Consider the following 13111-nt stretch of genomic DNA (forward strand, 5'->3'; position numbering starts at 1 on the left):
ACAGTATGGCAAGAGTGGATGCGCCGTAGATTCACGTGGGCAGTTTAATTTTGAGTTCCTTTCCTAATGATCCCTGGAGCGTGGACAACATCCTGGCACAAGACTCTCTGGGGGTTGTGCTATTCCTTTCCTCACTTTCCTGGGTGTTGACTGAGCCCCCTGTCTTTTCGGGACCACACTGCAGGGGGTCTGTCTCCCTCTTCCAGCTTCTCCCTCTAAAGCAGAAGTTGGGTGGCCATCTGTCATGGAAGCATTGATTGAGATTCCTGCATTGCAGCAAGTTGGACTAGATCAGGCATAGGCAAACTCGGCCCTCCAAGTTTGCCTATGACTACAACTCCCATCATCCCTGACCACTGGTTCTGTTAGCTAGGGATGGTGGGAGTTGTAGTCCCAAAACATCTGGAGGGCCGAGTTTGCCTATGCCTGGACTAGATGGGGGGCACCTTTTTAAGTTTATAATTCTCTTCTTCTCCCCTGCCCCTCCTGAGGCAGAAGAGGTGCATCTCTTTGCTTCTGTTAAATCCTTCGAAGAAAGAGGTCATCTGGCTAGATTGGGACGACATGGGGTTGGGGGGCAACTCCCATCTCTTGCGGGGGCTCAGTTAGTGCCAGCACCTTCTGTCAAGAGCTTAGGTGTAACCTTCAACGCCTCTTTTTCCATGGAGGTACAGGTTGCAGCCACAGCAAAATTGGCATTTTTCCATTTCTACCGTATTAAGCAGTTGGACCCTTACCTTTCCCGCCCCGACCTGGCCACAGTGATCCATGCGACGGTCACCTCCAGGCTTAATTAGTGTAACTCGCTCTACGCAGGGCTGCCCTTGAAGCTGACCCAGAAACTCCTGCGGGTGCAGAATGCCACGGTGAGGCTCCTTACAGGGTCCTTGCCGCGGGATCACATTCATCCAGTGCTTTACCAACTGCACTGGCTCCCGGTGGAGTACAGGGTCAGGTTTAAGGTGCTGGTTTTGACCTTTAAAGCCCTATGCGGCCTAGGACCCACGTACCTACGGGACCGCCTCTCCTGGTATGCCCCGCGGAGGACCTTAAGGTCCACAAATGACATTTTGGATGTCCCAAGTCGCAAGGTAGTTAGATTGGTCTCAACTAAGGCCAGGGCCATTTCAGTACTGGCCCCGACTTGGTGGAACGCTCTGTCACAAGAGACTAGGGCCCTGCGGGACTTGACATCTTTCTGCAGTGCCTGCAAGGTAGAGCTGTTCCACCAGGCCTTTGGTTTGGACTCAGTCTGACTCTTATGTTTTCCCCTCCCCTTATGGTTTTGATCTATGGGCTACTTTCAAAATGCATTTTAACCTGTATTTTAAATTGGTTTCTTTCTTTTTTATATATATATAATATTTTATTGGGTTTTACAATAAATACAACACAACAATAGGTAAAAAACAACACAACATAAAAGGAAAAAATAGGAAAACGCGACAACACACAAACACAAAACAGCAAAAACATAAAAAAGAAATATTAAAATATTAAAAACAATTTTTGTCTCCTTATATTCTTTGCATTAACTTATTTCTCCGACTTCCCCAAACCTCCCTTCTCTGTATTCCAGATCAGCAAATTCCTTCCCTCTGTCATATTTTAATTTTATAATAATCTTAGCATCTTAATATAATTGCATTTCCTTATATCTAAAAATATTGGATCTTTTTCTTTACACTTTTTTACTAATAACCTTTTTCATTCAATCTGGTGTCATCAAACATTCATTATCTTATAATGTTTCTGTAGATAGTCTTTGAATTTCTTCCAATCTTCCTTCACCGTCTCTTCTCCCTGGTCTCTGATTCTGCCAGTCATTTCTGCCAATTACATGTAGTCAATATTTTAAATTGGTTTCCTCCCCCCCCCCCATTATGTTTTTATTTTAATTTTACTGGTGTTAGCTGCCTGAGTCCTGCTCTGGCCGGGGAGGGCGGAGTATAAATAAAATTTTTTATTATTATTATTATTAGTGAATAGGTGGCACAATTTTTAACCTCATCTCCCCCCCAAGAAAGCGCATGCACATGTCACGTTAATTCTCGCACCTGCATCTCATTTGTAGCAAAGAGCAGCTTGGGAATAATTAGGCCTGATAGGTCGTCAACACATCTAATTAGAAAGGACCCCGGTGTCTTCAACATTCCAGTAGCTCCGTTGGCGCCCAGCGACGGGCCCACCGACAACTCGCTGAAACCAGGCATTGCAATTGGAGCCGGCCGAGGGGAAGGGGCGGCATTCCCTGGCAAGGAGCTCCAGAGGGGCTTGTCAATCAGCCGCTAACTCTGCCTCTGTCAGGAGAGATCCTAGGGAAGCCAGCCAAGCCCAGTGGCCCGGGGTTACCTCTCGGCGTTCTTCCTAGGGAAGGAGGCTGGCTGTTTGCTTCTCTGAGCCGTGGCAGAATTAAATGGGTGATCCGGCGAAGGCTCCCTAAAATCTTTGGCGAAGGAGGACAGCCCCCCGCCCCCCCCATCTGTTGTGAAGCAGGGCAAAGAGGGAAGGGGTGAAACTTCTGAGCTCCCTCTTACTAACTTAAGGCTCGCCAGCTGGTGTTTTCATTGATATTTTCTTAAACTCAAGCTTGGCCAAAGTGGAGCCAAGGATCTCATTTAAGCAAATATTGGCTCATTCTGTCTCGTTTTTTCTGTTAAGCTACAAATGGCTAGTTGAAAGTGTCCTGGGCTTTGTTACTTCCGTGAACTCTTTTTCCAGAGTGCCTTAAAGGAAGGGATGTAGTAACTCTGTGACATGCAGAAGGTGCCAGGTTCACTCCCTGTCTGAAAACCTGGAGAGCAGCTGCAAGTCAGTGTAGACACCGCTGAGCTACAGGGTTTGACTTAGCAGAAGGCATTTTCCTACGTTTTAAAATCAGCCCTTCATTCAGCACAATGAGGACTAGAATCTTGAGAGGGGGAAACATAGCTTAGTTGGAGGTCACTTGCTTTGTGTGCAGAATGTTCAATCTCTGACATCCCCCAATTAACGGAGGATTTTTTAATTGCAGACAACGTGAAAGGATTCTTTTGGCCTGGGATTTTGGGCAGCTGCTGGTCAGAGTTGGCAGCACTATTCTAGACAAATAAATGCGAGTTGGTATAAGATTTTTGTGTGTGTGTGTGTGTGTGTGTGTGCGCGCGCGCACACACACACACACATATAATGTTGGTATAAGAGATACCTGTCTATCTTATACCATCATAACATATTATATATATATATATATATATATATATATATATATGCTTTCGTAGATTTTCACGGGTACAGGAATGCAGGTTTTGGTGTCCTCGGGTGTCTTCCCGTGTAAAAGTTGGGGTGTCTAGGCGACGTTTCAGTAACAAGAAGCCGAAAGCACCAGCCTGAAGATGACGAGTGAGACCTCGTCGAAACGTCGCCTAGACACCCCAACTTTTACACGGGAAGACACCCGAGGACACCAAAACCTGCATATATATATATATATATACACACACACACACATATATATATATATATATATATGGATGTGGGTGGCGCTGTGGTCTAAACCACTGAGCCTAGGGCTTGCCGATCGGAAGGTCAGTGGTTCGAATCCCTGCGACGGGGTGAGTTCCCCTTGTTCAGTTCCAGCTCCTGCCCACCTAGCAGTTCGAAAGCACATCAAAATGCAAGTAGAGAAATAGGTACCGCTGTGGCAGGAAGGTCAACGGCGTTTCCATGCGCTGCTCTGGTTCGCCAGAAGCAGCTTAGTCATAACCTGGAAGCTGTCTGCGGACAAACGCCGGCTCCCTCGGCCTATAGTGCAAGATGAGTGTACAACCCCAGAGTCATCCGCAACTGGAGCTAACGGTCAAGGGTACCTTTACACACACACACACACACACACACACACACACAATGATATCTTCCCATGTAGATTGACAAAGGAGTCAGCTTGTATCCATCTAGACATTACCCAGAATAGACCCATTGAAATGAACAGACTGAAGTTAGTCATCATGTCCATTAATTTCAAAGGGCTTACTCTGAGCAGGGCTCAGTTGATGGCAACGCTCAGTGTTAAACAACTGAAGGTCACGTTTTCAAGGACTTCCAGCGATGGGCGTTTAGCTCTTAAACGTATCTGCAGGTGGGTTTGATGCCCACCCACTCCAATAAAAGCCAACCTTTGGCGACCACCTCATTTTACAGCAGCCACAAGACATTTGCTGCAGCCCGTGACATCATCGCTCTGTTTGGCCTCCCCTAATCCCCAGGAGACATCTCTGCCTCCGACACGCCTTGTTGTGTCTTTTATTGCTGGTTATAAAACCAGATTCAGTTACGGGGTTGTTGGATGGGGCTAAAGAAGGGGGGGGCAGCGGAGAATGCTGTCTGTGTTGGAGAGGCCTGGCTGCTGGGATTTGCAGTAATATCCAAGGCAATACGATGACCAAGAACAACAATGCAATATCAATATAAACTCTTTATATAGTCTATATGGAACATTGAACAATATGAGAAACCAAATAAACAGAAATCTTACAAATCTCTGAAAGTCACTAAATGTGCACTCTTGATGGATTCTCTTGAAAACATAGAACCAAATAAACATAAGTCTTATAAGTCTCTGAAAGTCTTTGAAGACTGTGCAAGTCTCTGAAAGAAGCAACGGGTCAGATTCTTATCTGATGAAAACAAGCCGTAAATCTTTGTTTTATGACGTCCGGTGCTGCCGAAGTGGTCCGCAATCAGATGTAGTGAACAGTGAGTTATTGTAAGTTACCATGTATATGTAGGTCATCGTTTCAGTAATTCATTTGTAGTTTATGAAACATTTCTGTATCCTTCTGCTGTGCTGAAGAAGAATTCTACAAAACAGTGGGTATATCCAGAATCACTGTTCACTACGTCTGTTTGCAGACCACTTCGGCAGTGTTGGACACAGTGGCATAGCGTGGGTTGTCAGCACCCGGGGCAAGGCAAGTAATTTGCGCCCCCTAACCCGTGGATTTGCGCCCCCTAACCCCCAGATGTTGCGCCTGGTGCGGCCAGCCCCCCCTGCACCCCCCACGCTACGCCACTGGTTGGACATCATAAAACAAAGCTCTGTGTTTTCAAGAGAATCCATCAAGAGAACACATTTAGTGACATTCAGAGACATTCATAAGATTTCTGTTTATTTGGTTTCTCATATTGTTCAATGTTCCGTATAGACTGTATAAAGAGTTTATATTGATATTGCATTGTTGTACTTGGCCATCATGTTGCCTTGGATATTACTGATAAATTGTTTGCAACACAGGGGTTTAATTGTTTGGTTACTTATTGGTGGGATTTGCAGCCAGGCCTGGCGTGAGGTGGATGTGCCTGTCAAAGGGGGATGAGTGGAAGATCAATCCCCAGAGGTGGCATCTATCCACCTATGGGGGAGATCGTAGCTCAGCAGTAGGACACTTGCTTGGCATGCAGAAGGACCCAGGTTGGATCCACAGCACCTCCAGGTGAGACTGGGAAGGATTCCCTGCCTGGTACCCTGGTACCCAGTCTGTGCGGATGATAATTGAGCTATACAGCCCAACAATCTTAACTTGGTGTAAGGCAATTTGTCTGTATTCCTAAATCCTACTCAGAGCAGGTCCACTGAATGAATGGACCTACCTCACACAGTTGTTGTGGGGATTAAATTAGGGGCAAAGAGAAAACCGTGTACACCACCTTGGGGGCCCTCTGGAGAAAGCAGTGGGATTGAAATGCAAAAATAAAATAAATACAGTGGTAAAGGTAAAGGTACCCCTGCCCGTACGGGCCAGTCTTGAGGGTTGTGCGCCGATCTCACTCAAGAGGCCGGGGGCCAGCGCTGTCCGGAGACACTTCCGGGTCACATGGCCAGCGTGACATCGCTGCTCTGGCGAGCCAGAGCCGCACACGGAAACGCCGTTTACCTTCCCGCTAGTAAGCGGTCCCTATTTATCTACTTGCACCCGGGAGTGCTTTCGAACTGCTAGGTTGGCAGGCGCTGGGACCGGACAACGGGAGCGCACCCCACCGCGGGGATTCAAACCGCCGACCTTTCGATCGGCAAGCCGTAGGCGCTGAGGCTTTTACCCACAGCGCCACCCGTGTCCCAATACAGTGGTACCTCGGGTTAAGTACTTAATTCGTTCTGGAGGTCCGTTCTTAACTTGAAACTGTTCTTATCCTGAAGCACCACTTTAGCTAATGGGGCCTCCTGCTGCTGCGCCGCCAGAGCATGATTTCTGTTCTTAACCCGAGGTACTATTTCTGGGTTAGCAGAGTCTGTAACCTGAAGCGTATGTAACCCGAGGTACCACTGAAAATAAAATAAAATAAAATAAAGCTAGCCGAATCTATTAACTGCAGCGGGTTTGCTTGAAATCAGGCTAGCTTTGGGTACAGCCTGGAGTAATTCCTACTCCCCCCAAAAGACAAATTTAATATTCTCCCCACCCCTCGCTTTTCCAGCAAGAAAATGTTCAGCTCAGAGCATCTCACATAAATAAGGACTGAAATAATAGTTCCCTTTCAGAGAGGCCTCCTTTCTCCCTGGCCTCGCAGACTCTGCTTGTTTTTGAGTCCTGAGGATCAATTGTTTGGCGTCTCTCAAGGGCATCAGAGTCTGGTGACTGGGTGAAAGCTAAGACCTCTCTGGCCAGGTTGCCAAAGAACTGTTCCCTGGGATTGAGTTGCAGGACCTTGAATTCTGGACATTCTGGTTTCTGAGCCAGGCGTTCAATTAGTGTATTAATTAGCTGGGTTGGGGGAGGGCAATGGAGTTGCCTCCACCTCCTCAGTGGATAGCAGGGTTGGGTGGGCTTGCTCCTTGGATGTCGGCTTTCTCGGACCCTGCCCAATCCCAATTCCCCTCCAAATCACAGAAAAGGAACTCGTATTTGAACCTGGCCTTCACTAACTCGATGAAGATGTCGACCTGGTGTGTGTCAGCCACGAAAAAGGCAAATTCCATGCTCCAGGGATCGTTGGGAAAGGAATTGCAAATAAAGCTGCTGATATCGTAATGACTTTTTACAAAGCTTTGGTGCGGCCGCATTTGCAATACCATGTACAGTTCTGGTTGCCTCGCGTCAAAACGGATATGGCAGAGTTGGAAAAGGATGTGATTTTAATCTGTAATGCAAAAGATTTTCCCAGCCTGTTTTGGTTCCATGTGGATGTTTGCAGGCCAGGCTTAACATCTGTACATGTATTTGTCCTGGAAGGCAATGCTTGGTAATTGATATATAAAATCTCACAATAAATCTTGATATATATATATATATATATATATATATATATATATATATATATAAGTTTCAGAAAAAAGCATCCAAAATGATCAAAGAGGGGATGGAGAAACTCCCCTGCGAGGATAGATTTGGGCATTTTTAAATTAGATAAAAGTAAGCGGTGGCACAATAGAAGTTTATAAAATTGTGCACAGCACGGAGAAAGTGGAGTTTTCCTCCTCCTCTCATAACACTTGAACTCAGGGATGTCCAAGTAAACTGAATGTGGGAAGCTTCAGGACAGAGAAAAGGAAGCCCCTTTTCACACAGCGCTGCGTTAACCTATGGAACTCCCTGCCTCAGGAGGCAGTGATGGCCGCTAACTTGGATGGCTATAAAAGAGGATCAGACAAATTGATGGAGGAAGAAAGGGCTTTCGAAGGCTACTGCATAGATGGCTGCATAGATGGCTAAATCCCAGTTGCCAGAGACCACTGGAGGGGAAAGGCCTCTTGTTCTCGAATCCTGCATGCAGGCTTCCTGTGAACATGATGCTGGTCTAGATGCACTCCTGGCCTGATCCAGCAGAGTTCTTCTTCCTTACTTGTGTTGATCTCCGCTTTCTTTCCCGCCACAGACCCCTTGAGAGCCAGTGTGGTGTAGTGGTTAAGAGCGGTAGTCTCGTAATCTGGGGAACCGGGTTCGAGTCTCCACTCCTCCACATGCAGCTGCTGGGTGACCTTGGGCCAGTCACACTTCTCTGAAGTCTCTCAGCCTCACTCACCTCACAGAGTGTTTGTTGTGGGGGAGGAAGGGAAAGGAGAATGTTAGCCGCTTTGAGACTCCTTAAAGGGAGTGAAAGGCGGGATATCAAATCCAAACTCTCTTCTTCTTCTTCTTTAAAAAATAAATAAATATTTATTTGGTTTTTCAGATTAATATTTTACATCCCATATCCAAGATACAACATAAAAACAAAATACCACAGAATCCCCTGGACTTCCCTCCTCCCCTTTGTGGGTCCTATTGTTAATCATTTCCTCCTGCATCTTTTAGAATAATCCAAATCTTTTTTTACCTCTCCGTTATATCCAAAATTCAACTTTAAACTGCAAGTGTTATTCCAACACTGCTAATGATTTTAACTGCTTACAATGGTTTTTAAGATAAATTATAAAATTTCCCCATTCCTTATTATAATTTTGGTCTTCCTGATTTCTGATTCTTCCAGTCATTTTAGCCATTTTGGCATAATCCATCATCTTAATCTGCCATTCTTCTCGGGTCGGGACATTATCTTCTTTCCATCCCTGAGCCAATAGCATCTGTGCAGCTGTGATTGCATACATAAATAGATTTCTGCTCCATTGGGATTTTGGCACGTAGACTCCTTAAAAGAAAGGCTTCTGGGTTTTTAAAGAAAAGGTTATTGTAAGCATTTTTTCCAATTCATTATATAAAAGGAAACACCGTTTACCTTCCCACTGGTAAGCGGTCCCTATTTATCTACTTGCACCTGGGAGTGCTTTCGAACTGCTAGGTTGGCAGGCGCTGGGACCGAACAACGGGAGCGCACCCCGCTGCGGGGATTCGAACCACCGATCTCTCGATCGGCAAGCCCTAGACGCTGAGGCTTTTACCCACAGCGCCACCCGCGTCCCAATTCATTATATATCATTTCCCAAAATTCTTTTACTACCTGACACTTCCACCACATATGATAAAAGGTGCCTTCATTTTCCCTTACATTTCCAACCTATATTTGACCCGCAGATCCCTTCTTTGGCCAGCGCTACATCCACGTCCTGGGGCCACGGAAGCTCTTCCACGTTGTGAAATACACAGGGGGCTCTGCAGAGATGGAATTCTTTGTCGAGGGTCTCCGCTTCCCAGACGCCGGCTTCGACGGTCTCGTCACCATCAACGTCAGCCTGCTGGAGCCAGTTGCTGAGGTTCGGCCAGAGAAAGGGGGGGTGGGTGCAGTGGAGGCAGTGGAGATGCTTTCATCCAGCAAAGAGGATGCTTCAAATAATAATACTTTTTAAAAATGTATATGCCGCCCATCTGACTGGGTTGCCCCAGCCACTCTGGGCACCTTCCGACAAAATACTAAAACACAAAAAGGCCTCAAACATTAAAAACTTCCTTGTACAGGGCTGTCTTCAGGTGTCTTCTAAAAGTCAGGGAGATGTTTATTTCCTTGACATCTGACGGTAGGGCGTTCCTTTTTTATATAATAAATTTTATTAGATTTTCACAAATTTAATGTATAAAATTCAGTGTTAGGTAAGGTTCCCATTCGGGCTGGTATGACACCGTCATTACAGTTTTAAAGATCACCTCGAGTGCCGCTTTTAAGCCAAAAGGCTTTGAAACGTCAGCTGCAGAACGTTGATCAACAGCACAACGCCGCGAGGGAAGTGAAAGGTCTGTGCGGGTAAGGAAGCTGGTGTGGCAGGGCAGGATGTTCGTCTGATATTTATTGTATTCACAGCCCACCTTTCTTCCTCCCAAGGAGCTCAGGCACATGGTACTCCCTCTTCTAAGTTACCGTATTTTTTGCTCTATAAGACTCACTTTTTCTCTCCTAAAAAGTAAGGGGAAATGTGTGTGCGTCTTATGGAGCGAATGCAGGCTTCGCAGCTATCCCAGAAGCCAGAACAGCAAGAGGGATTGCTGCTTTCACTACGCAGTGATCCCTCTTGCTGTTCTGGCTTCTGAGATTCAGAATATTTTTTTTCTTCTTTTCCTCCTCCAAAAACTAGATGCGTCTTGTGGTCTGGTGCGTCTTATAGAGCGAAAAATACGGTACTCCCCACAACAACCCTGTGAGGTAGGTTAGGCAGAGGGCCAGTGGCTTGGCCAAGGCCACTCAGCGAGCTTCATGGCCGAGTAAAGGCGATTCGAACCCTGGTTTCTCCCAGCACTCTAACCACTATGCCACACTGTCCAAACAGCAGTATGCAGCCCAGTTAGCAAGCAGCTAATGGAAGTTGCTGCTTTCAGGCATCCCAAAGCCGTCCCCTCCTCCTGGCCACTGGCATGGTGTAACTGCAGAAGGAGCTGCTGATGTTAGGGCTCGACACGTCACTTCACACTGTTAATGTGCCAGTTTTCCCTTGGCAGGTGACGGGTTCGCTTTCAAGTTTCCCTTTTCTCTTTGTCTGCTCCTTCAGCCACAAAGAGGCTGCTTGGTGTGTGAATCTCTCTCGCTGCCTCTCCCGCCCCCTTCCCACCTGCCTCTTCACCCCCACCCCAACAAAGCAATACGAATTGGGGGCCGCTAGAAGAAAAGGCCAGCTTTAAATTAAGCTGGACGGCCTTCTCATGTTCTCTCACTCGCCTGCTGGAATGCTCCACATGACTCTCGTGGGGCCTGCAACTTCTATTAGCCACCTGCTAATCTGGCTAGGGATCCCTAATGGATCTGTGTTCTGCCTTCTGCTTCCTTGCCCCAGCAGACCTTTCTCTTCCCTCACAGAAGCTGTGCTGTTGGTCAACGTCCCGTAGCTGTCTCTGTTTCTCTGGGCAGCCAGTTTTTAAAAACAAAGGGCCACCGTGTTTAATGGTTTGGTGGCTTTTTATCACCGGTGCATTCTGCAACATTTCATTGGTGCAATAACAGGGTATTTAGCTGACCCAGAAACTCCACCGGGTACAGAATGCTGCGGTGAGGCTCCTTACGGGGTTCTTGCCGCGGGATCACATTCATCCTGTGCTTTACCAGCTGCACTGGCTCCCGGTGGAGTACAGGGTCAGGTTTAAGGTGCTGGTTTTGACCTTTAAAGCCCTATGAAGCCTAGGGCCCACGTACCTATGGGACTGCCTCTCCTGGTATGCCCCGCGGAGGACCTTAAGGTCCACAAATGACAACACCTTGGAGGTCCCAAGTTGCAAGGTGGTTAGATTGGTCTCAACTAGGGCCAGGGCCTTTTCAGTACTGGCCCCGACTTGGTGGAATGCTCTGTCACAAGAGACTAGGGCCCTGCGGGACTTGACATCTTTCCACAGGGCCTGCAAGACAGAGCTGTTCTGCCTGGCCTTTGATTTGGACTCAGTCTGACCCTTATGTTTCCCTCCCCTTATGGTTTTGATCTATGGGCTACTATTAAAATGAGGCTGCATTTTAAATTCTATTTTAACCTGTATTTTAAATTGGGTTTATTATTATTATTATTGTAATTTTACTGGTGTTAGCTGCCCTGAGCCCGGCTCTGGCTGGGGAGGGAGGGGTATAAATAAAATTTTATTATTATTATTATTATTATTATTATTAACCCATGCACCGTTCTGTTTCACCAGTTGTTCCTTGATGCTACTAGCCAGGGTGGTTCTCTGCCACCATGGCTGGAGGCAGCAATCCTTCTGAATACCAGTCCCTGAATAAGAGCAGAAAGTTCTTCCTAATGTTTAGTCGAACCTCCTATCTTGTAATTTTGATCTGTTGGTTTGGGTCCTGCCTTCTGGAGTAGCAGAATACAAGCTGGCTCCATCTTTCTTCCAGGGTATTCCACAGACCCCAATTTTCACAGACACCGTAGTCTTCCGGATCGCCCCATGGATCATGACCCCAAACACTTTGGCGCCAGTCAACGTTTTTGTCTGCAGGTAAGGTGTCAGAAAAGGAGGAGGCGTTGGAACTTAACAGGAGATGTTTTGAATGCAGGGCTTGGTTTGAATTTGTAAAACCAGCTTTTGCATCCTGAAACTCGGCTGGGGTTCAGGTTCTGTCCGTGGTAGGTTTCTTTTTTTCCAAAAACTAAGCATTCGACAGCAACGAGGGAGATGCAACAAACAGCAGCTGATAGTATAAAAGGAGAAACATTTTATTATGACGATCACTGATGTTTAATGCAAGTGCCATTTAATGACACTTTACAAAAGGATGAGGTCAGGAAGACATTCGAGCCAGTTCGCATTGTAAAGCAAATCTACCTAATTCTCACCGCTCCGAATTTTGCACTGAAGTTCCCTAACCAAGCTGTGTGTACAAAAAAAGCCCACTGGTGCAAAGTGTAAATGAATATCATACAAGAACGTGCTGCAGTTAGGGGAAATTGCTTTGCTACAATGTGTATTTACAAGAAGTTCAAAATGCAGACTGACGTGTGTGCATTAGGAGAGCTGTTCGACAGTGGAATTTGCTGCCAAGGAGTGTGGTGGAGTCTCCTTCTTTGGAGGTCTTTAAGCAGAGGCTTGACAACCATATGTCAGGAGTGCTCTGATGGTGTTTCCTGCTTGGCAGGGGGTTGGACTCGATGGGCCTTGTGGTCTCTTCCAACTCTATGATTCTATGAAATTCTCCCTAAAATGCTGATGAATTTTGATGAATTTTTATTAAAAAGAAAATCACTAGCTGGCGTGGGAAGGTGGAGAACTAAAGGTAAGGTTTGAAAAAAGTTAGAAACTGAAATCAACAGGTTTTCTCACACGTAAGCATCATGCCAGGTGGTCTGGAAGGCAGTAGTGGGAGAAAAGGCAGAATTGTTTGTGATATACTGGGGAGGGGGGTAGCCTCTTGGCAGGGGCTTTGTCGACTTCAGGGGAGAGGAACATCTGCAGCACTCCACATGTTGCTGGACTCCAGCTCCCATCACCATCCCTTAAGTCATGCTGGCTGCTGGGAGTCCAATGACACTTAAGGGGCCACAGCTTCCCTGTCCTTGAACCCAGAGCCTCACTTGCCTTTGTTGCCCATACTTCGCACCTCAAACACTTGCCTTTATTACCTGCAGTTACCCCTTTCACTGGGACCTGGGTGGCGCTGTGGGTTAAACTACAGAGCGTAGGGCTTGCCGATCAGAAGGTCGGTGGTTCGAATCCCCGCAACGGGGTGAGCTCCCGTTGCTCGGTCCCTGCTCCTGCCAACCTAGCCGTTCGAAAGCACGTCAAAGTGC

General features: G+C 46.7%; 1 protein-coding gene across 1 annotated transcript in view; it reads left to right on the forward strand.

Annotated features, from left to right (window-relative positions):
- Positions 1-13111, forward strand: part of LOC310683514 (protein-arginine deiminase type-2-like) — a 59589-nt gene that overhangs the window by 18154 nt on the left and 28324 nt on the right. The window contains exons 5-7 of the mRNA XM_083453447.1: positions 2130-2254; positions 8988-9166; positions 11719-11822. Coding sequence (XP_083309573.1) covers positions 2130-2254; positions 8988-9166; positions 11719-11822 — 408 coding nt within the window. The remainder of the gene's footprint in view (positions 1-2129; positions 2255-8987; positions 9167-11718; positions 11823-13111) is intronic.

The sequence above is a fragment of the Podarcis tiliguerta genome (assembly GCF_965153285.1).
Source record: "Podarcis tiliguerta genome assembly, chromosome: 8".
NCBI lineage: Eukaryota > Metazoa > Chordata > Lepidosauria > Squamata > Lacertidae > Podarcis > Podarcis tiliguerta.